Source organism: Geotrypetes seraphini, chromosome 8, assembly GCF_902459505.1.
Source record: "Geotrypetes seraphini chromosome 8, aGeoSer1.1, whole genome shotgun sequence".
Classification (NCBI taxonomy): Eukaryota; Metazoa; Chordata; class Amphibia; order Gymnophiona; family Dermophiidae; genus Geotrypetes; species Geotrypetes seraphini.
Window position 1 is genome coordinate 149,995,942 of NC_047091.1, and position 27,658 is coordinate 150,023,599.

The window sequence follows — 27,658 nt, forward strand, 5'->3', positions numbered from 1 at the left end:
AATAAGTATCAGAAAATACTGTTTGGGTTGGTAAGCGGTAAAGAGCAGAATACGGTAAAGCTGAGAAACGCATTTTGTACTTAATGGTAAAAAAAGTTGCATACTGGTGATACGCACTAGTTAAAGACAACATCCTCAGCAATGGAACCAAGTAAATCCTTCCCAGATAGATTTAAGAGAGGTACCAGACTCGGTAGCTTGGATGGGTGTGCATACAGAGCCATTCATGAACCACGAGGGGTGTGTTAACAACCCTAAACCCAGTTACTCTTCAACTATCATTACCTGAAAGCAGTCTACTGAACACTGAAACATGTGCAAGTGGCATTTATAATTTCAGATGGAAAAAATACAAATATTTATACAAAAGCATTTTAATACACAAAAATTTCATAATCCAGTGTGATGTAAGATACAATACTGATTTAAAAAAAAAAAAAAGGCTTGGTATGCTTAGGTTAAAAATCAGACTCACAATTTTCAGATACACAAAATATATTCTATTGGATGTATAGAAAACAATTTTCTCTCAGAGTAACTTTTCACATGGGGATGGGGGGAGGAGGGACAATAAAAAGTTTCAAGACAGATAGAAGGGATGAAGAGTGGAGTAAAAATAATGTGTGACCATTCTAAATGCACAATGCAGTAGTTACCGACCAGCAAATCATTACTTCTTTAGTGGAAAGAATTTTGGTTTATAGAATCAAGGACTTTGGACAATATTTTATTCTGAAATACTTTGTCTAGGGCCCTGTGTTCTAACAACCACCCTCAAGTCTAATGCCTAGTAAAATCTATAGCATGCTCAGTGAAATCCATTTGCTAGGGATGCACTCCCATGGTCCACGACAGCTCTGCATCAGCATGGTAGGTTCTTGGACTGACAAAAGAAAGGAAGGAGGCTTTGCTAAACCCACATTATCAAAAACGAGGATAAATCAGGCCGTGACAGCCAATAGGGCTGAAGTATTACCTAAATGATGTGCTGAGAATAATAGCACTCCCAACACTTAATTCATGGTACGAGAGTTTCAAATACATAGGAAGTATTGGAGCTGTTTAGACAAATATAAAATAAAATTAAGAGAGTCTAGTTGGAAAAGTACAAAGTGTTCCTTTTATAAAGCCGCAACAGTGGCTGCTGCTGTGGTAAATCGCTCAGATGCCCAAAAGGATTTAATGGGTGGAGTGTTTGTTGCGCAGCAGCTGCTAACATTGCTTAGTAAAAAAATAAATAAATAAATAAAAAAAAGGGGGGGGGGAAGAATTCAAGGGAAACAATTTCCTAAAGTTAGTTACATTTTTGCAAAAATTGAACTATCAATCCTAATAGGGTACATTAATAACGACATGCGTCAATCCAAAGTTGCTACCTGACTGGAATACACATTACTGGCACAATTTCTTTGCTCATCTTCCCTGAGGTTACCATCTCTCAGCGCACACTACAAAAACTACACTAAAACCACCAGTGTTACAGCAGAGTTCATTTTCAAACTACAGAGCAAAAGCACGTGAATGAGCATTTAAATATTCACTGGAAAACCTTATGGCTAGCAACGACCCCACCTACTCCCCAAAGATTCTGTATATTTTAGACACTATACAAAATGAGTTATAGCAGGGATGTCAAAGTCCCTCCTCGAGGGCCGCAATCCAGTCAGGTTTTCCCCAACGAATATGCACGAGATCTATTAGCATACAATGAAAGCTGTGCATGCAAACAGATCTCATGCATATTCATTGGAGAAATTCTGAAAACCCGACTGGATTGCGGCCCTTGAGGAGGGACACTGACAGCCCTAAGTTATAGGCTAAACACACCTGAATGAACTAAAACAGTAGCAGAAAAGAATTCCTCTCTCCTTGTACGTTAGAATTACCCCCAACAAAAAAAAAATGGAGCTTACCAGCTCTTTAAAAAAAAAAAATCTTTAAAGCAACAAAGATTTACAAACAGGAGCAACTGAAGGATTTTTAACCCCCCACCAGCACCACCTGACAGCAAGGTGGAATTCTGTCAGTATCTTTCTTGTTACAGAACAATTAATATAAGTCTAATTTTCTCCACTTGACTTATGGCAATTTGTGGAACTCAGATATGAACAAAATCTATTAAACTCCAGAAACTCAGGTGGACATTAAGGGCTCCTTTTACAAAGGTGCGCTAGGGCTTTAACGCACAGAATAGCGCGCGCTAGACCTCAACACCAGCATTGAGCTGGCGTAAGTTCTAGAAGCGTAGCGCAGGGTAATTTCCTGCGTGCACTAAAAACGCTAGCGCACCTTAGTAAAAGGGGCCCCAAATCAATACTTTGAGGAATTTGCTCATTCTTTTTGCTTTAATTTTTGAACTTACTGTCCTCAGTATTCTTGACTGCTGAGTTTTGTTATTAGGATGTGTGTATCAGCTTTAAAGAGTATAAAAAAGCGGCCACCTTTCAAGGGTTAATTTTTAAGGCTATCTCGGGTGTAAGCAATGAGAAAGAGGAGATATGATTAAATGGATTAGCACACCTGAGTTTCTAAGCAAGATACAATAACAGGCGAGTGGATAATCAACATATTTTAGGGTGTTTGAAGACTACAGTAAAGTACACCCTGCATTCTTTCTTCCTGGGTTTTTGGTTTTTTTTTAAAGCTAGGCTAAAGGTCAATTAAGATATTTGTATTAATACATCAAAATAGAAATTTAGCAAGCAAAATGGGAATTCATCTAGTCACTTAACTATACTTCACAGGATCAGAATCAGAATGACACCTACAGCTCCCCAATTTTAAAAGACATAAGAGGAAAGGCAAAGGTGGCAGCATTTCTCAAATCAGGGATCAACATTCATTTTTAATATCGCGTTGACCAGATAACTCTTCGTTTTCAATCTTCATAGCCAGAAACGGGATGATTTTTTGGCTGGAAACTTAAAGATGTCCAGTCAAAAATAATTAGAATATAAAAGGAGGCTTCAGAGGCGTTCCATGGCTAGGGTTTAAAGTTGACTGGATAGCAGCATTACTCAGCCCATGTCCGGGTAAAACTGAACTGCTTAACTCAGAATATATTATATTGAATTAACTTTCTTAGCACTGGTGAAAACAGTGACTCAATCAAGAATTAAACTGGATATAATGCTGCCCCCTTCATTCTCAAAAAGAAAATAAAAACTAGATAGAGAGATGGAAGGCATCAATGAATCTGCTTATTTTAACTTCCAGCTAAGTTACTCTTTATAAACAAGGCAAAAAGGAGTCAAGTTGAGAAGTTTCTGATATGGCCAAACTGATGCACACTGTAATTAGTTTCCATTAAAAGGAAAATAAACTAGCATGTGCTTCTTTTAAATTAAGGGAAATTTCCATGCAAAGAATGAGAGATATTCTCGGATTTCTATGGAGATAAAGTGCAAGTCCAGCTGTTGGAACGATAAGTTATAGAACACAATGAACTAGTGAACCACGAATATGCTGGGGCAGCCACGTTGTGTTCTGAAGTGGCCAAGATGTTGATATTAGAAAACCTGCCAATATCCGCTGAACGCAAGTGACTGCTCCCAGCACCTTTAAGCCTTCTTTAAAGTACACCGAACTATGAGCCACATTGCGGGTCTCGCACCTATAAACTGTTCTGAATTCCGTGCTCCCTAAATATTTTGCTTTATGATCTCAAGTTTACACAGATGATTCAATCTCGGTTATCAAAATATATACACAAGATGTTTAAAATGCCTGATAGAAAATTTTTTTTTTTAGACTCAAGTGGATAAAGTTCTCAAACAACTATGTCTCCGACTGTTTACAAGACCAATAGTGGTGCATGTAAGCTAAACTACCACCATTTAAAACATTTTAATAGTCAAAATTACATTATAGTATTGTTGCACATTTTTACAATTTCATGTATTGTTGCTTTGTAATTGTTAGTAAGATGGTGCTTGCCCCCACCCCCCACCAATCTTTCTACAGTGAGCTGGTGAAACATGATCTAGCAATTCATTACTAGTCACTGGCTCTGTCTAGACTCTCTATGACTCTGGTAAGACGGATGTTGAGGAGCCTGATTTGGCTGTCTAGGTGGTCAATCTTCTCCTCCAGGCCACTGCTGTTCCTTCTCCAGTAGGACCCCACAGGCCCAGTCATGAAGTAGACGGCTACCACACAGCAGAGAGGCAAAACAGCATGCTCTGGCTCCCCTTCGTACTTCTGCAGGATGTACACGCAAGATAGTGCGAACAGAAGCACTCGAACAACCCAGAAGAAACGGCCAAAGAGAACATGCAACAGATAGAAGAAGAATCCAAGGAAAAGAGAGACAAACCAGTAGGCCACCAGCACAGCACCGACCAGCAGAAGAGCCCGGGCTGGGTTATTAGCGACAGCAGCAGGGCTGAAATAGTGAGACAAGTTGGAGGCTGAAAATAAAAAGAAGGATAATAAGATTAGACATCTATGCACTATAGAATGACTCATCTCTAAACATTTAGAGGGCCATAAATGAAACCTGAATAAAGGGAGGGTATTTCTAGGACTGGAAATCTATAGCACCAAGGGTAATGTGACTTGCTAGAAGCCAAAAGGCAGGTAGCCACAGCTCCCCAGGTGCCATTTTAATGCAATATGGGAAATACGGCCACCTGTCCAGCAATACTAGACATTTTGTTCCAACAGGTAATATGCTTTACTCAAAAATGTACTCTTGCACATGTTCAGAGCAACCAAGCTTGGTTGTGCAGCATGCTAGGAAAGATAGGGGAAATTATTGTACACAAAACTAATGGGAGATTTTGTATACACTTGACCAGAAATATATTGGAATACAGCAGAAAACAAACAACAACAAAAAAAAATTTACAAACTTGCAAAACAAAAACTTATGAAATTAGTTTCATTGGTGGCTTAACATCCAGAACCAGTAAATGTATTTATTTATATACCACTTATATCCTAAGTGGTTTACATTCAGGTACTTTTATCATATTTCCCTATCTGTTCTAGTGTTCCTGGGGCAATGAGGGGATTAAGTGACTTGCCCAGGGTCACAAGGAACAGTGAGGGTGCTGAGGCTGTAACTCTAACCCCTACGCCACACACTTAATATATATTGATGACATTTTGTTTATCTTAGTGGTAGAAAAGAAAAACACTAGGTGCATTCTAGATGTTTATATCATTGGTCAAAAATATACTCCACTATTAATAAAATAAAAACAGAAAAAATTGTAAAGTATGTTTTTCATTATAATTTTCCAAAAATACATATAATAAAGGTACTTAAGAGAAGAGTCATAGCAAAGTTTCCCCCCCCCCCCAAAAAAAAAAAATACTTATAGTCTTAAGCAGGGCTGTGGAGTCTGAGATAATTTGGGGTAAATGCAGTTGGAGTATTTATCTATCGACTCTACAGCCCTGGTCTTAAGGATCTTTTTACTAAAATGCACCAGATTCTGGGCTAAAAATGCATTGTAATACAAGAGTTTACCATGCATTAAGCAACATCTTTTAGGGACACTCCCTCTATTTCTCTCTTGCAAGTCATGCATTACATGTTACCATTACTGTGTGGGTCCTGCAGAGTCAACATGGGACATGTATAGCACACGAGCCAACTAATGTTTCCATGCCCATGCTGTACCTCTCTAATATAAATACTAAAAATTTGGCAATGCATGCTTTAATGGGTGGAAACAGGGAAGCTATTGGCAATGGCATGCTTTAATGGGTGCAAACACGAAGCTACCACAAAATCCCACAACACCCTTAAAAAAAAAAAAGGGCCCTTACTATTCAAAACTCTCATATAAACCAGTTAGAAAATAAATAAGATAGAAAAAAAAAAATCCCACTCAGGAGTGATCTACACAGCTCCTTTCGACAACTTTGATCATGTTTCAAAGAAAAAGTCTTGAACAAGATCCCTGTGACTATTTTTTCTCAATCTTCAGGAGGGAGGAGTATATGTAATAATCTGCCTCCTTATCCACAGGAAAGATGTTACAGCTCATTAAGAGGCCAACAAAGCAAAAAGCTACAGGTACAGCAGTGTGTGGATGTCTGCATCTACCACAAGCAAAAACTGTGGCATGCAGCAAGCTAAGTGTATGCAAATTTTATGGGTGCAGAACTGGCATGCAAATTGGAGGGGGGAAGCCTGCCAGATGCACGTGCACAAAGATTTTGCGATGTGTGGCTTCTTGTGTACAGGTTGGAATGAAAACAAAAGCACCAGCACATGTTCTTCTATGCATAAGTAGCAGCCTTGCAAAACTTCAACTGTAAGAAATTGCTTGTGAGGCTGATATTTATGCACAGAACAGGTGCCAATGTGTACCGACTAGGGCCTCAAATTAATCGAAGTTAACTCTACCATTAATGCATTATTAATCATGATTTTAAAAATTTTCAGCATCTCCTATCTCCTCCAAACATCTCTTCTGCACTTTCCCACTCCTGACCCCTGTCCTTGGTGCGATTCAGCATCTTTTCCTTCCACTACTACATCACCAGCCCCCCCTGCTCCAGTTTACCTTAAAGATGGTCTTCTGTTGCTCTATGGCAACTGCAGCAGCCTTGCATATTTGCAGACTAGTCTAAAGCTTTCCCTCTGTCCTGTCCTTCCTCCTCTGACTTTGCTTCCTGTTTCTGTATGGACACGATGGGCCAGAGGGAAAGCTTCAGAGCAGGCTGTAGGTAGCATACGGGCAACACTGTCACTGCTGGGGACCAACAGAAGACTACCTTTAAGGTAAACTGGCGGGGCAGATGCCAAACCATGGGTAGAGGGGAGTGAGCGAAACTGGAGGGGCCACTAGTAGAATCTATGGCCAAGGTAGTGGTCTGGGGTTGGAGTGAGTGATATTTTCAGTGCTTTACAGAGGGAAAGCGGTATGGAATTTGATATACTGCCTTTCTGTGGCTAAAGTCAAAGCAGTTTGCATATTGTATACAGGAACTTATTTTGTACCTAGGGCAATGGAGGGTAAAGTGACTAGTCACAAGGGGCTGTAGTGGGAAATAAAATTAAAATACTTGTTCTGTCAGGGTTTCCACAGCTGGCATTATGCTTGTTGCAGGTTTCCGGGTCTCGCTGCGTCTCGTCAGGTAGAAACCAACATTTCAGCCACCATGCTGTGGCTTTCGTCAAGAAAAATTAAAATACCTTTACTTGTAGAATTTAAAAGTTTAATCAAAATGCAGCTCTGGTGCCGACAATTGTTTTATTCCGAGATGTGCACAAGCTGTTACCCTCCAGTTGGACTTTTAAACTTGCAGGGGCTTCTTTAGGTTGCAGAAGACAAAACTGGTGTTAAATCTTAAACCCTGGCATTAAATCTTCTCCACTAACCCTTCCGTGCTACCCCAGACCTGGAGAAAAAATTTCTTGTATTATCTGTGCAACACAAGCCACTGTTTCTTTCTGTGCATTTCCCAGAATACTTAATGGCCTCGTTGCCATACATTTTAATACAACATGCAGCTATGTCTTCCCCTCAAATTAACACCCATGCTCAATCTCTTTCTGCATTGATCAGCCATTAGTGTTTGACCACAATTCACAGTAACCAACCACATGGCTAGGATTTCTGCATCTATCTCTAAAGACTTCAACCTCATTTTGCCTTTGTTATCTACCCAGAGATAACACTGAAACCAATGGGCTGACAACCAGGAATTCCAGGTCAAATTTAATCTAATCAGAATTTCTGAATGGCACTTATCCACTACAGGTTCAAGGCGGACAAGATAAGAGGCCCATGCAGTGTCACGGGGAAATAGTTACATCACATTGTAGACGAAGGTTACATTGTTGCAAGATGCTGTCTAGAAAACAGATTTACTATTATTGGGGGGGGGGGGTCAGACAGACCAAGGGATGAGGAGATACAATATCATAAGAGGAAGATTATATACAGTTGCATGGAAGAGGCAATAATTATTGGTTCACCTCTGGATTACAGAAGTGTGCAAATGGGAAAGACGACTAGAATAGTTGCCAGTTCAAGGTTTGGGCCACCTGCTACTCCTTGGGATCTTAGGCCATTGTCTCAGATACAAATTTAGGGGATAATTTTTTAAATTGCTAAAATACCACTCACAAACCTGAAAGTTATTGAAGTGGTGTACAGATACAATCAATAAATTTCTGTCCCTGAAGAGCTCAATCTAAGACCGACTTTTATAAGGCTTCACTAGAGGTTTTTAGCGCAAGCTGGCATGGTAAATGTTCCAACGCTCACAGAATTCCTATCAAAGCACTTGCCTCACTAGCCCGCGCTAAAATCCTCTAGCGCAGCTTGATAAGAGGAGGGTAAGTTTTTATTTTAATACCCGAGAAAACAGAGGGTGAAATATTTACTCAAAATCACAAAGGAGCTACAATTTTAGAAGTGGCTTTTCAGGTAGTAAGCCCTCCTGAATAGGGAAACCCTAGTTTATTTAAACATAAAACTCAGCTTTGACCTATTACTGAAAAGGGCATGAATTAATCCAAAACAACTTCCCACAGCTCACCATCAATTCCGAGAACATCAAGTAGGTCAGTCCAGACTCTCCACAGGGTGTCTACCAACAGATCCACACCAGATACAAATCTCTCCGTCAACCTGGAGAAGTACTGTGTGTAAAAAAAAAAATAAAAAAAAAAGAGGAAGGAGAAGTAAAATTATCAAAAATTCTTCACAGAATAAAAAAACAACAAACACACACACAAACAGGTTTTTCATTTGTGGGCATTACTCAAAGGTACCAGTGAGAGGCATAGTTTGCAAAGTATAAGCTAGTTTATAGCGAGCTTTCAGTCCAAGCTGATCTAAATCTGCTGCCACAATTTGCCACTTGGTTTTGGCTGGAACCAAAGCCGAAACCGTCCTCCCCCATCCCCTAGGCTCCCTATGAACTCTACCCTCCACCACCTATAGGCTCTTCTTGGGCCTACCTTCAAACAGCCCTGGTGATCTAGGGGCTTCTTTGGGGGCAGGACTGACCCCGAGTTGCTGCTGCCCCCACCAGGCAGGTAGTCAAAATGGCTACAGAGACTGCCGCAGGAGATCAGCAGCCATTTTGAGACTGGAATCGACCACTGACCTCCCTCAGCAGCCATCTTACCTACGGAGCCAGTGAGAGCAGGATCGCTCCTGCCCCAAAGAGGCCACTAGATCAATAGGGCTTTTCAAAGGTAAGCCAATGGAAGGCAGATCTGATTGACAGCCTTGGGGGGAAGGGAGAGATAGATGTTTTGCAAGGGAGAAGTCAGGTGGGCTTGCAGCTTCATCAAGTGATGGCAGGAGGTGGGGAGTTTCGGCTTCAGCTGAACATATGCTTATTATTTTTGGCCAAAGCCAAAATTCTGGACCAGTTTTGCACGGAAGCTGAAATTCAGCCAGCCTCTAGCTCAGTGTTCTTTAATGCAAGGCTTGGGAGCCAACGGCAGCCCACAAAGTACTCTGGGGCGGCCCTCATCATTGTTTTTCTACTTTGCCTCTCTACCCAAGCTCAGGACAGAGAGGAAAAGTGGATATGAGGAAAAGACACATACATGCTTGAAGAAGGCACTTCTCAGTAGATAAAGAAAGTACATTTGGAAATGCCTTCCTCCTTCAGGAAACACACAAACAGTATGAGTAATGAAGACAGGCTGGTGGGGTAGATGTCACTGATGTTATACTGGTCAGCAGCGTCACAGTCTCACATGGGAAGATAGCTCCAGCTTAAAAATTAAAGAAGACTACTGCTCTATCTATCCAGGTTTTAAACATACTGGGAGGCACAGGATATATGCATGCTATAATTCTTCACTGCTACCATAACACGAATAACCATCCAATAAGCCTTTCTGGATAGGATCAAAGGGCTGAGTCATGAGCCAAGTATGGTCTCTTCTTGACCTTTCGGTGGAGACTGGCAAATTGTCTGACACTCACTGAGGGCCTCGTCACCCAACCCCAATAGAAACACAAACTGGCTGAACCATTACCAAACTGAAGAGTAAGCTACTGATAAAAAGTGTTTTTGTCTGTTGTTTTAAGTTGCATTAAAAAAAAAGGAGAGTGGTAAAGAAAAATAAATCAAGTGTCGTCACCATGCGTTTACAGAGTGAGTTAGAAATTCAGTTCATGAATCATAACTATAATTTATGCATTGTGTTGCTGAGGCAATTCTTCTTAAGGAACGCCTGGCCAGTCATATTTTCAGGATAACCCATAATGCATAAGGCATGAGAAATCTACATGGAATGGAAGCCCCCTGAATTCAAATCACTTTATCATGCATGTTCATGATGGTAATCCTGAAAATTTGACTAGCCAAGTGTACCTCCAGGAGATGGCTATAAAGCACTCGGCTAGGATGCTGGTACACAGCAATTTTTATGTCCAGAGTTCCGGTTAAGATTGCTCTGAACACGCCATCCACCTTCTTCACTAGTCCTCTGCTTACCATTTTTCCTTCAAAGTGGGGGGGGGGGGGGGAATCTGCAACAGGGTTAAAACCAACTGTTACAAAGTTTCCTCTCTCAAATTCTTGGTCATCTAAAATCTTGCAACAAATGATATTCTTGAGAATGTCGGCTTTATGACGTAATAGTGTAAGTGTTCCACTACCATCACAAGGAACTAGTCAGAAACAAAACAGGCCAGAATGAAGATACATACAAAAATCAAACAAAAAAAGTCTGGATATCATTTCAAAGGGTTGCTATATACATCTTAGTCCTTATTGCATTTATAATTATATTGTAAACACCTTTGGGTCCCATTATTCTTTTGGAGGGGGGAAGACAGGAAATAGTATAAGCATAAAACTTGAGCCTATTACCAATTCTACAACACAGGCCAAAATATGGTGTGTGTGGGAAGAGATGATAAACTAATATAAAATCTCAATTCTGAATGCAGGTAAAAAACCCTAGAATCACATCTATGTCTGCGGTATTAGGCTAGCTCTCCCTCTGACATCACTTCCTACCTGGTCCCACGAAACGCAAACACTAACAGGATGATTAGGATTACAGTGTGACTCCAGAGGCCAGGATGTCGAGTCCACTGCCAAAGCAACAGGATTAAACTCTTAGTCCCCCAAAAGAAAAAAAAAACTAAACTAGAAACCCCCAAAACTAATACAGGCCTAGAGAACCTACCGTGTTTTCACGCATATAACGCGTGCGTTATACGCGTTTTTACCTACCGCGCATACCCCTCGTGCGTTATACGTGTGAGCGCGGTATACAAAATTTTTTTTACATAGTTCCCACCCCGCCCGACGCCCAATTCACCCCCCCCAGCAGGACCGCTCGCACCCCCACCCCGAACGACCGCTCGCACGCGCTTCCACCCGCATCCACGATCGGAGCAAGAGGGAGCCCAAGCCCTCTTGCCCGGCTGACTCCCCAACTCCCCGACAATATCGGGCCAGGAGGGAGCCCAAACCCTCCTGGCCACGGCGACCCCCTACCCCCACTACATTACGGGCAGGAGGGATCCCAGGCCCTCCTGCCCTCGACGCAAACCCCTCTCCCTCCAACGACCGCCCCCCCCAAGAACCTCCGACCGCCCCCCCAGCCAACCCGCGACCCCCCTGGCCGACCCCCACCCCCCTTCCCCGTACCTTTGGTAGTTGGCCGGACAGACGGGAGCCAAACCCGCCTGTCCGGCAGGCAGCCAACGACGGAATGAGGCCGGATTGGCCCATCCGTCCCAAAGCTCCGCCTACTGGTGGGGCCTAAGGCGCGTGGGCCAATCAGAATAGGCCCTGGAGCCTTAGGTCCCACCTGGGGGCGCGGCCTGAGGCACATGGGCCCAACCCGACCAGGGAGCAGGGCAGGGCGGGCGAAAGGAGAGTCGGGACAGCGCACGGAGAGGCGGGGCAGTGCACGGAAAGTCAGGGAGGGTGAACGGAGAGTCGGGACAGCGCACGGAGAGGCGGGGCAGTGCACGGAAAGTCAGGGAGGGTGAACGGATAGTCGGGACAGCGCACGAAGAGTCGGGGAGGGCGAAAGGAGAGTCGGGGTGGCCAGAGGAGAGTCGGGGCGGGCGAAAGGACAGTCAGGCTGCATGCGCGGTATACCCGTGAGCGCGGTATACAAAAGTTTTTGTACATAAAATCGTGGTTTCTGTGCGCTATACCCATGTGCGCGTTTTACACGGGTGCGCGTTATCTGCGTGAAAATACGGTAATCAATGAAATAAAGTTTTTCATCTGTACATGAAGAATTTCATTATTCAAATGGAATTATGTGAGCACCTTTTACAGAGCAAGGACATATGGAACTTGAAAATTTTGAGCACAGAATTCCTTCCATACAACTTGTTGTAAAAAAGAGGTCCTTGAGGGCCACACTGTAACACACTAAGGGGTGGGGGCACCATCTTGCAATAGATTTATTGCATCTACAGCAATTCAATTCCAGCATTTATTCCACCGATAATCATGACAAAATATTTTGCAGATCAGAAGAGGATCCAAGATAGAAACACAGAAAATGACGGCAGAAAAGGGCCACGGCCCATCTAGTCTGCCCACTCCAACGACCCACCCCCTAACTACCTCCATGAAGAGATCCCACGAGCCAATCCCATCTTTTCTTAAAATCTGGCACGCTGCTGGCCTCAATTACCTGTTGTGGAAGATTATTCCAGCAATCAATCACCCTTTCAGTGAAGAAAAATTTTCTGGTGTCACCATGAAATTTCCCACCCCTGATTTTCAACGGATGCCCTCTTGTTGCCGTGGGACCTTTAAGAAAAAAGATCTTCTTCCACCCTGATACGGCCCATGACGTATTTGAACGTCTCGATCACGTCTCCCCTCTCTCTGCGTTCCTCAAGTGAATATAGCTGCAACTTACCCAGCCGTTCCTCATACGGGAGATCCTTGAGTCCTGAGACCATCTTGGTGGCCATTCGCTGAACCGACTCAACTCTCCGCACATCTTTTTGATAATGCGGCCTCCAGAATTGTACACAGTATTCCAGATGGGGCCTCACCATGAATCTGTACAACGGCATTATGACCTCGGGCTTACGGCTGACAAAACATCTGCGGATACAGCCCAAGATCTGTCTAGCTGTGGATGAAGCTTTCTCCATTTGGTTGGCAGTCTTCATGTCTTCGCTAATGATCACTCCCAAGTCACGTTCTGTTACAGTCCTTGCTAGGATCTCACCATTTAGGGTAAATCCTGCATGGATTTTTGCCGCCAAGGTGCATGACCTTACATTTTTTGGCATTGAAACTTAGTTGCCAAGTCTTCGACCAATGCTCCAGCAGGAGTAGGTCCTGCGTCATACTGTCGGGCATTGAGCTTTTGTTGGGCACTGTGCTTTTATCTGTTGTGCTTTTGCCTACTATGTTGCATAGTTTGGCGTCATTGGCGAATAATGTAATTTTACCTCGAAGCCCCTCTGCCAAGTCACCTATGAAGATGTTAAATAGGATCGGGCCCAAGAACGAGCCCTGCGGCACTCCGCTGATCACCTCCATGACCCTCTGAAGTCTACCTCTAAGCCAGTCCCTAACCCATGCGGTTAATGTTTCACCCAATCCCATCGCACCCATCTTGTTCAATAACTTGCGATGTGGGATGCTATCAAACGCTTTGCTGAAGTCCAAGTACACAACGTCCAGGGACTCCCCTACATCCAGCTTTCTTGTTACCGAGTTGCTGAGGGTGTGCGAGACGCCAGCAAAAACTCAACAATAATTACCTGCTAACTTTTTCCGATGCCGAAGAGGAGAGGGAAAGGTGCCTCTGGAGCCTTGAGGTGCCTGGAGACTCCTCTCCAGATGACCATGGAGGACTTTTTGCTGTGCCTAAGGCAACAGTCAGTTTCGTCAGGGAATTGCCCACTGGAACCGCTAGCAATGAGTGAGGCTGCACCGAGTTTCCTTGGGCTAGAGTCGTCGCTGAGCCCTGACACCAGGACCCCACCCCCTCAATCGCAGTGTGCTAGCTCTCCACGGGAAAGTAGCCAGTCTGAAGAGGCAAACTCTGTTTCTTGGGAGGTTGAAGTGGGCAAAGCATTAGAGGAGAATAAATCTGCAGTGGAAACAACGAAGGCACACAAATTGGAGCAAGGCTTACAGGGAGAGAGGATTGCTAAACCTGTGGAAGCTGGAACAATACCTGCAAGTATATTCTCTGTTCCTAAACCTATTAATGTCACCCTAGACTCCATATGGGATTTGGTAGTTACTCTGGGACAGACACCATCACCACAAATTAAGGACTTAGAAAAGAAATTCTTAGAAAAAAAGAGATGAATTAAATGGACTTAAACAGGAAAATATTTTGGTAAAAATTAATATGGAAAAAATTGAAAAAGATAATTGAAGTAAATCAAGTGCAAACTACATTGATTAGAGATAATCTTAATCTAAGGAGAAAGGTGGAAATGATGGAAAATAATATGCATCTAAATCTTAGATTTTTGAACTTCCCAAAAATACCTTCACTATCAGCAAAAGAAGTCCTAAAAAAATATTTTCATGAAGTTCTTAATGTTCCACATGATACCTTCCCCCCTTTCTCAGATATATTATTTACCAACAAAAAGATTGGAAAAACAATATCCATCAGAACAACAAGGACAGGGTGAACTGATGGACTTAACAACGATGTTGGAATCTTCAATGAAAGAGGTAGCTACTCCAGCTACCTTATTAGCTACGGTGGTTTTATCACCGGATAAGAATTGGATATTAAAGTTGTACTTCAAGAATAGACAAAGAATTTCTTGGACTCAAAGTTCAAATATTTCCTGATGTGACAAAAGAATCTCAGAAACGAAGGAAATAATTTTTGTTTCTTAAGCCAGGGGTCACTGCAATGGGGGCATTATTCTTATTACGATACCTTGCAAATGTATTGTAAAGTATAAATCCTGTAACTATATTTTCTTTGAACCTTCTCAGTTGATGGGATTTCTCTCCAGGCAATGCCTTGAAGGGAAGATAGTAACAACTTAATTTACCAGATTACTTTTGTATCATTCTCAGCTAACCGCCTAATTGGTAATTCGATATTCTTTTTTCTTTTGTTTTCTCACTCATGATTGCATCTCTATATTTTGGGACTTTAAAATAATTAAGCGAATAGTCTTGCATTTAATTATTATTTTCTTTGGTTGATATTAATGATGTCTTAATCATATTCTGTACAAGTTTATTCTTGATAATTTGTTTAAATAAAAATAAATAATTTTAAAAAAATATTTTGCAAATGAATAAGGTTATATATTATGACTAATTATAGCTGATTATGCAATTTTTATGTTATGTACTCTTGGGAACATGAAGAAATAAGAGGAGGTGTTTTAAAGTTCTCAGCCCATCCACCAAAATTGGGGCACTCTCCATCAAGGGTTATACACAGTCCAAAAAGTTTCCACTTTTTTCATTCTATTGGACAAGTAGTGAACAAAAAAAGTAGAAACTTGCTGGACTAACCGCCTCTTTTACAAAGCCGCGCTAGTGACTGCTGCGCGGCAACAGCCCCGAAGCCCTGTAAATCTCTATGGGCTTCAGGGCTGCTAGCACAGCTTTGTAAAAGAGGCTGTAAGTGTATAGTCCTCAATGGAGACTGAAGTTGGTTGGGCTGAGAACTTTCCAGAACACCCCTCATACATTGGGCCACTTTTTCAAGATAATTAGGCAGGATTAAAAAAAAAAAAAAAAAAAGTGTCTGGCAACACTGCTTGGGCCCCAGCAGGTCTAAAACAGCCCTGGCTGACAAGGACCCAATAGGAGCTACTATTGTCATGAATGGTGCGTTTTTGCTCTATTACAATAATAAAAGACAAAAACCTGAAAACTCAAAACTGATATCATTTGAACTCAACATGAAATACTTCTTGGCTCTGAGAAGTCAAACACAGACCCACACAAACTAAACCCCAGCTAATGACTCAAATACCAAAATCGAAATAAATTATCAAGTGACTATTCTAGGTCAGTTAAGATACTAGGCAGCAGCATCTTGTCTACATTACTGGGGCTCTACCCTTCGCCACCTTAACACTAATGCTAGCACCAAGTGTTTCAGATGTGGCAACTTGGGGGGTCGGTATTAACCGGGGCCGATTTTATTTTGACTCCTAGGCAATTCATACTGTTAGCAAGTGGTGTGATGCAGCTGTGTTAGAAGAGCCCACTCCATGCCAATTTATCATCGGCTTCTGCAACATTATATTTATGGTTTATTCTGATAAAACAAAAGGTAAAAGCAGTTTTTACATCAAATTCTCAAGGAAAGCCAGTTTGCCGACAGGAAAGAAACAATCTAGCTAGTCAACCCAAAAAAATTCTGGAACTGATACACCGATGAAAATGAAGTATAGAGAAACAGGGGGTATCAAGCACCTGAAAGCAAAAGCAGTACATTTCTCAATATTAGCAGCAATAACCTCCTCCCCCCCCCCTCATTCATTTCCGTCTCGAAGGCGGGAAAGCCAGAGTCCTGCTCCTTCCCTTGCACAGTTTATACTTCGGCCAAGGAAAAGCTGTTTAAAAAAAAACACCCACTAGCTGCACAAAAACAAAACCCCGAGACGTCTCTGGGATGGGATCAGATGGTGCTTCTTCCACCCCCGGTCGCTAGCAGCGGGTTACCCGAGAGGTTGCGCGGGCCTCCTCCTCACCTTCTGCAACACCCGAACGTTCTCCTCGCCCAGGACGCCGCTCACCGCCTGATACACCCCACTGGCCGCCCGGCGGAAAGTGTTGGGCCTCTCGGTGTTGCGGCTCCTGGCCCCCCGGGCACATAAGAAACCGCTGGAAAAGAGCAAAGCGAGCAGCAGCAAAAGCCGGACCCCGTACATGGTGTCTGCCCGCGCGCTACAAGGCAACAACAACGCGTGCGCTCTATACGATCCTACTTCGCCCCCTGCTGGTCGCAGTGAAGTAATTATAGGCTGCTGAACCCCAGCAGAGCTCGGGTACTGAAAGAACATGCGCAGTACATCTCGCCCCTCCTCTTTTCCCTAGACAACGAATAGACTAGGATTTTTCACCTCCCGTAGCCTGACCTGTAGACGTCATCATCGAAGGCCCGTAACGTCCACGCGTCCACCTTTTATGACATCGGCCTTCGATGACGATCTTGCCACAGCGGCCATGCGGCTAGTAGGGTCTATTGAACGTGGTAAGTTATTCGCAGTATTTCTCATAAATTCATGCCGACCCACTTTATATTTCTGTTTATAGATTTAAAGAAAGGTTTAAAAGGTCTGCCTTGGCTGTTTAGATTGTAAGATCTTTTGAGCAGGAACTGTTTTCTCCCTTGTTACTCTGTGCAGCGCTGCACCGGTCTGGTAGCGCTATAGAAATAATTAATGGTAGTAGTAGTTCAGGTCAGGTTATGTCCGTTCTTCAACAGCCCTGAAATTGCCCTCTTAGCAGACTTTGGCTATCAGACCTCGCAAGCAGCTTCTAAATGAAGGTGATTTTGTCCCCCTTTTTGGACAGACAAAAGATGAATATAAAATGTTATTGACTTGCTTCAAAAAGCAAAAACGCTGGGAAGAAGATGTCCAAGATGCAAGCTTTATTGAAGATACAATCATAAAATCCACATAATAAAATGGGAACTATGGACCCAACACGGTCCGTGTTTTGACGACCCTGTCTGTTTTCTTCAGGGGTCCCTAAGAGTCCTAAGTCAAAGAACGTAGATCAAAGGCTGAGAACAATCCTTCTTGAGAGCTCTGCGCTTCTTTCACCATTACAGTGAGCCACGCCAGTTCCTTGTTCTTTTTCCTCTTTCTCTTGGATCCCTTGCCGATACGCGGTATATATAGATTTTGCGCCTCGGTGACTGTGTCCTTATAAAGGGACCATGTTTGTTCTAGCGTCTTTACAGTGCTTATCCTCTTCTTAATCTTCTTCCCCACCATGAGTCTCATCCCTTCGTAATTCCCTTTTCGGAAATTCAGCGCCGTGCCCGCCTTTCTGGATCGATTTTTCGCCCCTGTGTCCAGGTCAAAGCGGATCATATTGTGATCACTGGTTCCCAGCATCCCCTCTTCTTCTACACCTTGTGCCAGTCCTTGTAGTCCATTTAGAATTAAGTCCAGAATTGCATTTTCTCTCATATTCTCCTTGACAAGTTGTTCCAGGAAGCAATCGCCTACAGCATCCAGGAACTTGGTCTCCCTACCACTGCCGGAGGTGCCTAGATTCCAGTCTATCTGTGGATAATTGAAGTCACCCATGATAACTGCGTTGCCTCCCTTGCAGTTGTGTTTAATCTCGTTCGTTATTTCTCCATCAATTTCTTCGGACTGCCCTGGGGGTTGATAAATGCCAATCTTCGTTTCCGTTCCATTTTATTCCCGGAATTTTGACCCATAGAGACTCTAACTTATTCTTCGCGTTCTCCACGGTGGACTCAATTCCCTCTTTGACGTATATGGCAGTGCCCCCACCTTTTTGAGCCACTGTCTCTGCGGTATAGCTTGTATCCTTCTGTAGCATAGTGTCCCAGATGTTTTCCTCATTCCACCATGTTTCCATGATGCTGATGATGCCTAGGTTATCTTTTTGTGCCATAGCTTCTAATTCACTCGTCTTATTCTTTAGGCTCCTTGCGTTCGTGTACATACACTTGAGTTTGCGGCCTGTTACTCTCTTGCATTTCCTTTCCTCTTGTGTCCCTTTCAATCTGTCAGGATTTCTGTCTTGCTATCTTTCTGTACGGTATCCTCTGGGTATACTGGTTCCTGAACCATCGACTCTGTTGACTGTCAGCTTTCTCCTTCTTAGTTTAAAAACCTCTCAATTTCTCTCTTGATGTTGCTTGCAAGTAGCCTCGTTCCGTCTCTGCTGAGGTGGAATCCGTCCTTCTTGAATAGCTTGCTCTTCCCCCAGAATGTCATCCAGTTGCGCATAAAGTGGAATCCTTCTTCCTCACACCAATGCCGCATCCATGCGTTGACTGCTTGCAGCTCCGTCTGCCTCTTCTTGTCAGCCCTGGGTACTGGTAGGATCTCTGAGAACGCTACCCTCTGTGTTCTGGTCTTCAGCTTCCTTCCTAGCATCCGGAACTGGTCCTTCAGTACTTCCCTGTTGTAGTTCCTGTTGCTCACGTTGTTTGTCCCCACATAGATCACCACCGCCGTATCCCCCTCTTCCACGCTGTCAATGATCCTGTCGATGCAGTTCACTATGTCTTCTACCTTAGCTCCCGGTAGACAGGTCACCAGCCGATCCTGTCTTCTTCCCGCTATGTGGATGTCGACTTGTCTGATGATGGAGTCCTCTACAATTATTGCTGTCCTCTCCATCTTCTCTTGCTTCTCTAGCCGCAGGTCTGTGTCCCTGGTGTATGTCCATCTCTCTAGCCGTAGGTCTGTGTCCTCTGTGCACTTCCATCTTCCCTCATCCTGGTGTTGGCTTGCACTGGACTCATCTTCTTGTGGGTTCCCTCCGCTGTTTCCAGTTCTCGCTGCTGTGTCTCCCATTTCTTCCTTGTGGTTGTCCTCCAGATGGTCCTCACTCTCTGTAGGTGTATTTTGGCAATTCCACTGTTGCTGGTGGTTTTCCAAGACCTCCCTGTATGCCTCCTCGATGAACTTCTCTAACTCCCGGACTTCTTCCTTAATGGTTTCCTCTGTCTTGACTTTCTCTGCATCCCTATCCTCCTCCACTCCTCGAAGTGCTTCCAGTTCCACTATTCTTCCCTCCAGGAGTCTGACTTGTTTCTTCAGGCTCTCCAGTTCCTTACATCGAGTGCATACATAAGACTGCCTCCCAGAGGGGAGGTAGTCGTACATATGGCAGACGGTGGAGAAAACTGGGTAGCTCAACTTCCCGCTTCTGTCTGCTGCTTCCATTGCTGCCCACTTGCCGGTCTGCTGTGGCAGTCCTCTGCGTCTGCTGTTCTCTGTGACTGCTGTGCTGCTCTTCTTGCTTGTTTGTGTGTCCTCTGTGTCTGCTGTGGTTGTCCTTTGTTCTCCTTTGCAGTGACTCGTCCCTTCTCAAGGCCCTTCGCAAAGGCGCTCTCGATAAGGGGAGTGCCTTTGATGTTCGCCTTCAATGCACGTCGAACAGCTGAGCGCCATTGGCCCCTCCCCCTTTAAAGGGGAGCTCCGGTGGATAACATCAGGGGGTGGGCGGAGCTAACTCGCGCTGCTTGCCCCATGCTCTCTCCTGCCTTCTCTCGCCTGCTGTTTCTCTCCTGCCTTCTCTCTCCTTTGTTATCAATTGCAATCAAATTAAAATTATAAAATGACAAACTAGTAAATAAACCTCTCCCACCTGTTTATTCCCATACATACCAGTATTTATCTAACTTACACTGTAGATTATTGTAGTTCTGATATGGTTTTTCAAAGTACAGGTTCTAGAATAGCTGACATTGTATTTTTTTAAGGTTGTAATTAATGAATGAATGAATATGGTGGAGTTTGGAGATAAATGTTGCTCTTACTTCTCTCCCTCATGCAGGTCTTTATAAATCAAGCATCCTTTACTACAGCTCCTCAAGAAGGAAAACATGGGGAAGCTGCGGAAAAGGCACAACTGGAAAGCAAGGCAACAAGCTCAGATGACTGAGCAAAAGTGTGGAGAATTGATTGAACAAGTTCAGATTGAGCTGAAAGGTGACATGTATTTCCATAATCAGTTATGCATATTGTGGGTGGTTTAAGAGCATAAGAATAGCCTTACTGGGTCAGAACAATGGTCCATCAAGCCCAGTAGCCCGTTCTCAAGGTGACCAATCCAAGTCACTAGTACCTTGCAAAATCCAAAGAATAATTACATTCCATGCTACCAATCCAGGGCAAGCAGTGGCTTCCCCCATGTCTTTCTCAATAACAGACTATGGACTTTTCCTCCAGGAAATTGTTCAAACCTTTCTTAAAATCAGCTATGCTATCCGCTCTTACCACAACCTCTGGCAATGCATTCCAGAGCTTAACTATTCTCTGAGTGAAAAAATATTTCCTCCTATTGGTTTTTAAAGTATTTCCCTGTAACTTCATCAAGTGTCCCTAGTCTTTGTAATTTTTGATGGAGTGAAAAATTGATCCACTTGTACCCGTTCTACTCCACTCAGGATTTTGTAGACTTTAATCATATCTCCCTTCAGTCGTCTCTTTTCCTAGCTGAAGAGCCCTAACCTTTTTAGTCTTTCCTCATACAAGAGGCATTCAATCCTCGTTATCATCTTGGTTGTTCGTTGAACCTTTTCTAGTCCCACTATATCTTTCTTGAGATAAGGAGACCAGAATTAAATTCAATACTCCAGGTGAAGGTTGCACCAAGATTTGTTTACATATTTGTAAATACAAAGGACCTGATTCTGGAAACTGTGCCTGCAATGGTAGGCGGCTGCAAACAGGCACCTTCTATGCATCAGTCACTGTTAGGTGCCCTGTCCAGAATCATGCCTGCATTTAAGGCATCTGACTCTTGCCTACAGATGCCTAAGGCCACTTCCAGCTTAAGCTACACCTACACCAACCTTAGGTATCTGTAGGCAAGCCTAGACACCTCTGTACGTGCAGTGACTCCACATCAAATTTTTTTTTTTTTTTATGTGCATCCCGATTGATCTGTTAGATGGCGGTAGGACACCATTTTGAGAATTAGGCCCAAAAAGCATATTTCAATGCATTCTTTTAATACGAGGGAGTGCTGAAAAGTTCTCAGCCCAACCAAGAAGAGAATGACGTTGATATTGTTCAATCAATGATCTGAAACGACGTCAAAACGTAGAATTTCATTTCTGCAAATCGGCACGTAACAAAATGAGATAGCACTCTTTTCAGCTACAGTGGCAAAATAATGCTCAGAATTTAGGAAGTTGGTTGGTTGAGCTGAGAACTTTTCGGCATCCCCTCATATAGTAAAAAATCAGTCTAAGTATCTCCACACTGTCTGTTAAATATTATATCAAAAGGATAAACTACAGTTGTTAATGTGGTAAATCAATCCCATTTCTTCTTTGGCCCATTTTTATGATTTTTACAGTTTGCATTTAATACTCTATTTAGGGTCGGTATAAATGTGTACTTAATCTACAGGTTTCATCAAACAAAAAATGGGACACTAAAGTTTCAAATCCTTTAAACTGACGGTGGTGCTCAGAAAATGAACCCCTAACTGTGCTTTTCAGAGTCTTTTCATTGCACCATCTTGTTGCCAGTGAAAAAGAATTTTCAACATGCTATAAAGGTAAGTATTTAGGTCATAAAGTGCAAAATAGTCTTTTCAAATGAGTGCAAAACAGTTCAATAATTTAACTTAACTTAACTACAGAAACTTTTTGAAAGTCTCACTGCGGCAGATATAGCAGGTTCTGACACGTTTCGCCGATGGCTTCTTCAGAGAACCTACTCTCCGCTAGCTGTTAAGCAGTGAAAAAATTTCTTCCATGTTTGTCCTCTCACAGATACTTCATTTCTGAAAAGCACAGTTAGGGGTTGGTCCCCATTTGTGATTTTTTTTGCCACCTTTGGTTCTGAGCACCACCGTCAGTTTAAAGGATTTGAAACTTTAGTGTCCCATTTTTTTGTTTTGATGAGTATTGTTCCTTTAGGACACTATCGTGTTTGAATAAAAAAAACCACCCAGCAGTGAGTTTTGGATTTCTTAATCTACAGGTGACAGTAAATTCTGACATGAATCATTTTTCAAGTTACTGTGTCTGGGAGGTCTACTACTTACCTTTTAATCCATTCATTTTAAAGTTTAGCCAGTTGATACAGACTGATGTTTTATATTGTTGATCCTTACCTACAAGATGCATGATATATGAAAACAGACAAACTGCTTGTTTCTGGAAAGAACTCTGTTACAGTATAATTAACGGTGACCCCCATATTGTTGAGTAAATCCATCCCCTCAAAAGTATGAAAAAGGCACTTCTCAGATCAGCCACATTACTAACAGCAAATCAAGAAATTTTGGGTAATCATGGCCAAATTAACAAAGCAATCTTTACAGATGAGGAAATCCCAAAGGGAGTGGATAAAAGCAACGCCCTGGTTTTGCCAGCAAAAAAGCCACAGAGAAGAAAAGTTGAGAACATCGGACCAGGAAAAAAAACCCTCAGCAAGAAACAGAAAAAATTTTTACAGAAGGTCTTGGAACAAAAAGAAAAAAAGATTCAGGTAGGCCTTGGTATTGTCTGTGGTACAGTAACAAATGACAGGTGTTGCTCATGCAGTCACCTCTTTGAAGAGCATGTGGGGTTTTTTTTTCTAGCTTACCAATATGGATTCAGTACTATTCCTTTTTAAAATTGGGCTTGCTTGCAAACAAGTTTATTGCTTTGCACAGATTACATCATTTGATGAAGATGATCTGCTAGCATTTCTCTGGTTTATCTGAGTGGAGTGGAATTTTGTAGACATCGGTCACTTGTTTACTCTTTCCAAAAGTGCAAGGACTAATAGACAGGCATTGAAGCTACTAAGTAGTACATTTAAAACAATTTGGAGAAAATGTTTTTTCACTCAACATGTAGTTAAACTCTAGAATTCGTTGCCAGAGAATGTGGTGAAAGCAATTAGTTTATCAGGGTTTAAAAAAGGTTTGGATAAATTTCCTAAAAGAAAAACCCAGAAGACATTATTAAGATGAATTTAGGAAAATCCACTGCTTATTTCTAGAATAAGCAGCCTGAAATCGATTTTTACTCTTTTGGGTTCTCGCCTGGTACTTGTGACTTGGATTGGGCACTATTGGAAACAGGATACTGGGCTTGATGAATCTTTAGTGTGTCCCAGTATGGCAATCGATGGCATAGTAAAGGGGGGGCATGGAGGACAGACTGCCCTGGGTGCCGTCTTGGTGGGGGCGCCGACACCTCTCTTCCTTTTTGCCCCCTGCTCCTTCCCTGCCACCCATACACCTTCAATTCCCCTCCCCCCCCCCCCCACCGTATCTCTAGCTCTTCGGGGCACGAGCAGCAGCTTTAATCTGCTCCTCGGCCGGCCTTAGCGCTCCCGTCTGACATAACTTCTGGATCCCGCAACTAGGAAGTGGCGTCGGAAGGAGAGCTGACACCAGCGCAGGCAGCAAGTTAGAGATGATGCTCACGGGGAAGCTAAACAGGTATAAGGGAAGGGTAGGGGAGCACATGCGGCAGGGGTGCAGAGAAGATGTCGAGGGGGGCATCACCCACCCTCACTACACCACCGATGACAATGCTTACGTTCTTATCTTTTCCTTCTTGAACTGCTAGAAATAATGAAATGGGGGAAACGCTCCTAATTTATTACTGTTTCTACTTCTGTAACCCAGGAGAGTATTTGATCATTTTCTTGTGACATTTGCAATTATGTCTCCTGCAACTATCAGTTCTCTGAACTTAGTAACCTGATCTGGAGTTTGTTTGTAAATTAAGGTGGCAAGGGTTCCCAGATCGGCTTCGCCCTTCCTCCTCCAGTCTGCTCCGTGCCGCCGCCGTCACCTCTGGGGCGTTCCGCCTCATTGGTTGTACTTGGGGAGGGCAGGCCATTTAAAATTGCTGACACTGAGGAGCCCTGGTCTTTTCGGGCTCCCCAGCAGCAGGGGCTTTCCCTCCCTCTTTTACTAATCTGTCTCCAGTCGGTGGTATAAGGACATGGGACAGTTAGGAAACTAATGTTAGCAGAAATTTCAGGTGAATTGTACGCAGGCGTTTATTAGAGGCAGGCAGATGTTCAGTGTTAGTGAGTTAGAAGTGACGCGATATTGGTGTTGGCCGCTGTTACTTGTCACAGCTGCGGAGGCACCCGAGCAAGAACATTGGGACAAAAAGACATGTGAATGGACTCAAAGGGAGGAGCTTAGCAGCCTTCTCAAAAAATTAAAAAAAAAAATGTCTACCTCGCTGGCATCCATGGCGGGTGGGTGGAGAATTGTGGCCTCGCTGGTAGAAAGGTATGGTGGCCCACAAGGGTTGAAGGATGTGCTCACTCGCTGGTTTTCATGGCAGGAAGCAATACGTCATGAGTAAGGCTCGGGTGCTTCCTAGGGTTTTATTTACATGGGTGTTATAATAAAGCTGTGGCCTTTTATTCCCAAAATGTTGTTGTTGTCAATTTGTTATAAAGTGGTCTAAGGGAAGCCGGTATGTGTGCAGCATGCCTATGTTAAAGAGTTTGCTTTCATGTATGCCTTTGTTTGTTTTTCTTGTATAGCGAGCGGAGATCCTAAGTAAATTAAGTGAGGTTCAAGCTTCTGAGGAAGAGCTGAAACTCCTCTATACCACTTCCAAACTGGGAACTGGCGAGCGCTTGTATCAGAACAAACGGTAAAATAGTCTTTTAATTTTCTTAAATTGAAGAAACAAATGTTTACAAGCCAGCTTTTGGGAGCTTAATTAGGTGTGTTCTAATTGGGTTTGCCTGTGCTGTACTCTTGAAAACAGTCTGCCTGACATTCAGCGCTATTTAACCAGCCAGAAACAGCTCCTGGCTGGTTAAATAGTGTTTGACTGGCTAACCACTAATATTCAGCAGGAGATAGCCAGTTATCTCCTCTGAATATTAACAGTTAGCGCCTTAAACTTGGCCAGCTATATAGCACAATAGCCACCAATTTTAAGCACTGACTGGCCAAGTTGAATGACCAAATCGAGCTTATCTTTGGCCGCTAAAACTTAGCCAACTAGGGCTTAAAATTGATTTAACTGGTTTAAGTTGGATCCGACCAAAGATTAAACTGGATGTTCAAAGCCGGTCACTGGAAATGGCCCAGCTCTGAATATTTGCGGTTGGCACTAGTGCTGCCTGATTCAGGAAAAAAAATTTTGATTCGATTCAGCCTATTGAATTGATTTTTTTATTCGATTTGATTTTCCTGCCCAATTGGGTCGTTTTTTCCAAACATCCTGGTGGGTTTATTTTATAGCCTCTTCACCCCCTTTGCCCTCTCCTACCCATACTGGTCCTGTGGTGTATACAAAATAAACAAACAAAAAATACTTTTCCTCTCTCTATTAAATCCTAGCTCACGTTTGCGGTCCAACACCAGCTCTGGAAGGATACACATTTCAAATCTGACATATTGTAATCACAAAACAGAAAATAAAATTATTTTTCCTACCTTTTGTTGTCTGGTCATTTTTCAAATCTTGTTGGTCCCATATCGGTCTGGTTGTTTTCTGATCAGACTCTCCTTTCTTCGTGCTAACCATCCATCTTCCATCTCTGTCCTCCCCTTCTGTTTCCCTTTCCTCCCCCGGAGGTTTGGCATCTTTCCTTTTTTTCATTTCCATCCCCCCGCAGCTGCAGAGATGGATCCCATCATCCACAGATCCACCATCTCTACTTTTCTCATCTACCCTTTCTTCAGGTATATTAGTGATAGGAAAAGGAACACAGACAGCATAGTACGCCTTAGAAGACCGGATGGAAACTACGCAGTGGCGGATTCTGAAAAAGCCGAAATACTAAATGAATATTTCTGCTCAGTCTTCACCTGTGAGGCACCGGGACACGGACCACAGTTGAAGGCAAAACAAATTGCAGAAGACCCGTTTCAGAATTTTGAGTTCACACCTGAAGACGTCTACAGCGAGCTGACAAGGCTCAAGGAGAACAAGGCCATGGGACCGGACAATTTACACCCAAGAGTGCTTAGAGAATTGAGAGATGTTCTGGCGGAACCGGTGGCCGTGCTCTTCAATCTCTCACTAAGCACGGGGAAAGTTCCGTTGGACTGGAAAACAGCCAACGTCATTCCTCTGCATAAAAAGGGTTGCAAGGCTGAGGCTGCGAACTATAGACCGGTGAGTCTCACTTCAATAGCGTGTAAACTCATGGAAACACTAATTAAGCATAAATTAGATACGGTCTTGAATGAGGGGAATCTCCGGGACCCCAGTCAACATGGATTCACCAAGGGTAGGTCCTGCCAGTCCAATCTTATTAGCTTCTTTGACTGGGTAACAAGAAGGCTGGACTCAGGAGAGTCCTTAGACGTCGTATACCTTGACTTCAGCAAGGCTTTTGACAGCGTCCCACACCGCAGACTGCTGAACAAGATGGAATCGATGGGGTTAGGAGTAACATTAACTGCATGGGTTAAAGATTGGCTAAGTGGCAGACTTCAGAGGGTGATGGTTAAAGGTACCCTCTCCAAAACGTCGGAAGTGATCAGCGGAGTGCCACAGGGCTCAGTCCTGGGTCCACTCCTCTTCAACATATTCATTAGGGATTTGACTCAAGGGCTTTAAGGTAAGGTAACCTTATTCGCTGATGATGCCAAACTATGCAATATCATAAACGGCTACAATCTGCAGAATACTATGGAACAGGACCTCCGTACTTTAGAAAGTTGGTCCTCTGTCTGGCAGCTGGGCTTCAACGCCAAGAAATGCAAGGTCATGCATCTCGGAAATGGAAATCCATGCAGAACTTACACCTTGAATGGAGAAACTTTGACCAAGACTACAGCAGAACGAGACTTGGGAGTGATCATCAGTGCAGACATGAAGACTGCTACTCAAGTAGAGAAGGCTTCATCTAAGGCACGGCAGATGATGGGATGTATCAAGAGAAGTTTCGTCAACAGGAAGCCTGAGGTCATGATGCCATTATACAGAGCCATGGTGAGACCTCATCTGGAATACTGTGTGCAATTTTGGAGGCCACATTACCGTAAAGATGTGCTCAGAATTGAGTCGGTTCAGCGGATGGCCACCAGGATGGTCTCGGGGCTAAAGGGTCTCTCGTAC

The 27,658-nt window shown here is 43.3% G+C and overlaps 2 protein-coding genes across 3 annotated transcripts in view; one reads left to right on the forward strand and one right to left on the reverse strand.

Moving 5' to 3' along the window:
• Positions 1 to 311: 311 nt before the first annotated feature.
• On the reverse strand, positions 312 to 16,940 carry BRI3BP (BRI3 binding protein). The gene is made up of 3 exons (XM_033955442.1): positions 16,626 to 16,940; positions 8,506 to 8,608; positions 312 to 4,409 (listed from the first exon to the last, which is right to left on the reverse strand). Exons 1-3 carry the CDS (start codon positions 16,935 to 16,937, stop codon positions 3,997 to 3,999), a joined length of 828 nt encoding a protein of 275 aa, XP_033811333.1. The 5' UTR covers positions 16,938 to 16,940; the 3' UTR covers positions 312 to 3,996.
• Positions 16,902 to 27,658, forward strand: part of DHX37 (DEAH-box helicase 37) — a 90,183-nt gene continuing 79,426 nt past the window's right edge. The window contains exons 1-4 of one of the 2 annotated variants that reach the window (XM_033955440.1): positions 16,902 to 17,128; positions 20,431 to 20,585; positions 22,936 to 23,102; positions 25,119 to 25,231. In XM_033955440.1, the coding sequence (XP_033811331.1) occupies positions 20,480 to 20,585; positions 22,936 to 23,102; positions 25,119 to 25,231 (386 nt within the window). In that variant the 5' untranslated portion in view covers positions 16,902 to 17,128; positions 20,431 to 20,479. Of the gene's footprint in view, positions 17,129 to 17,406; positions 17,426 to 20,430; positions 20,586 to 22,935; positions 23,103 to 25,118; positions 25,232 to 27,658 lie in introns of those variants that run through there. The other variant, XM_033955441.1, reaches the window with a different exon arrangement.

Coding starts and splice junctions, on each gene's coding strand:
- BRI3BP (XM_033955442.1), bottom strand. CDS start 16,937: ATGTTCTTTCAGTACCCGAGCTCTGCTGGGGTTCAGCAGCCTATAATT. Junction 8,609..16,625: donor ACGTTCGGGTGTTGCAGAAG/GTGAGGAGGAGG, acceptor TTTTACACACAG/TACTTCTCCAGGTTGACGGA. Junction 4,410..8,505: donor TGATGTTCTCGGAATTGATG/GTGAGCTGTGGG, acceptor TTTTATTTTCAG/CCTCCAACTTGTCTCACTAT.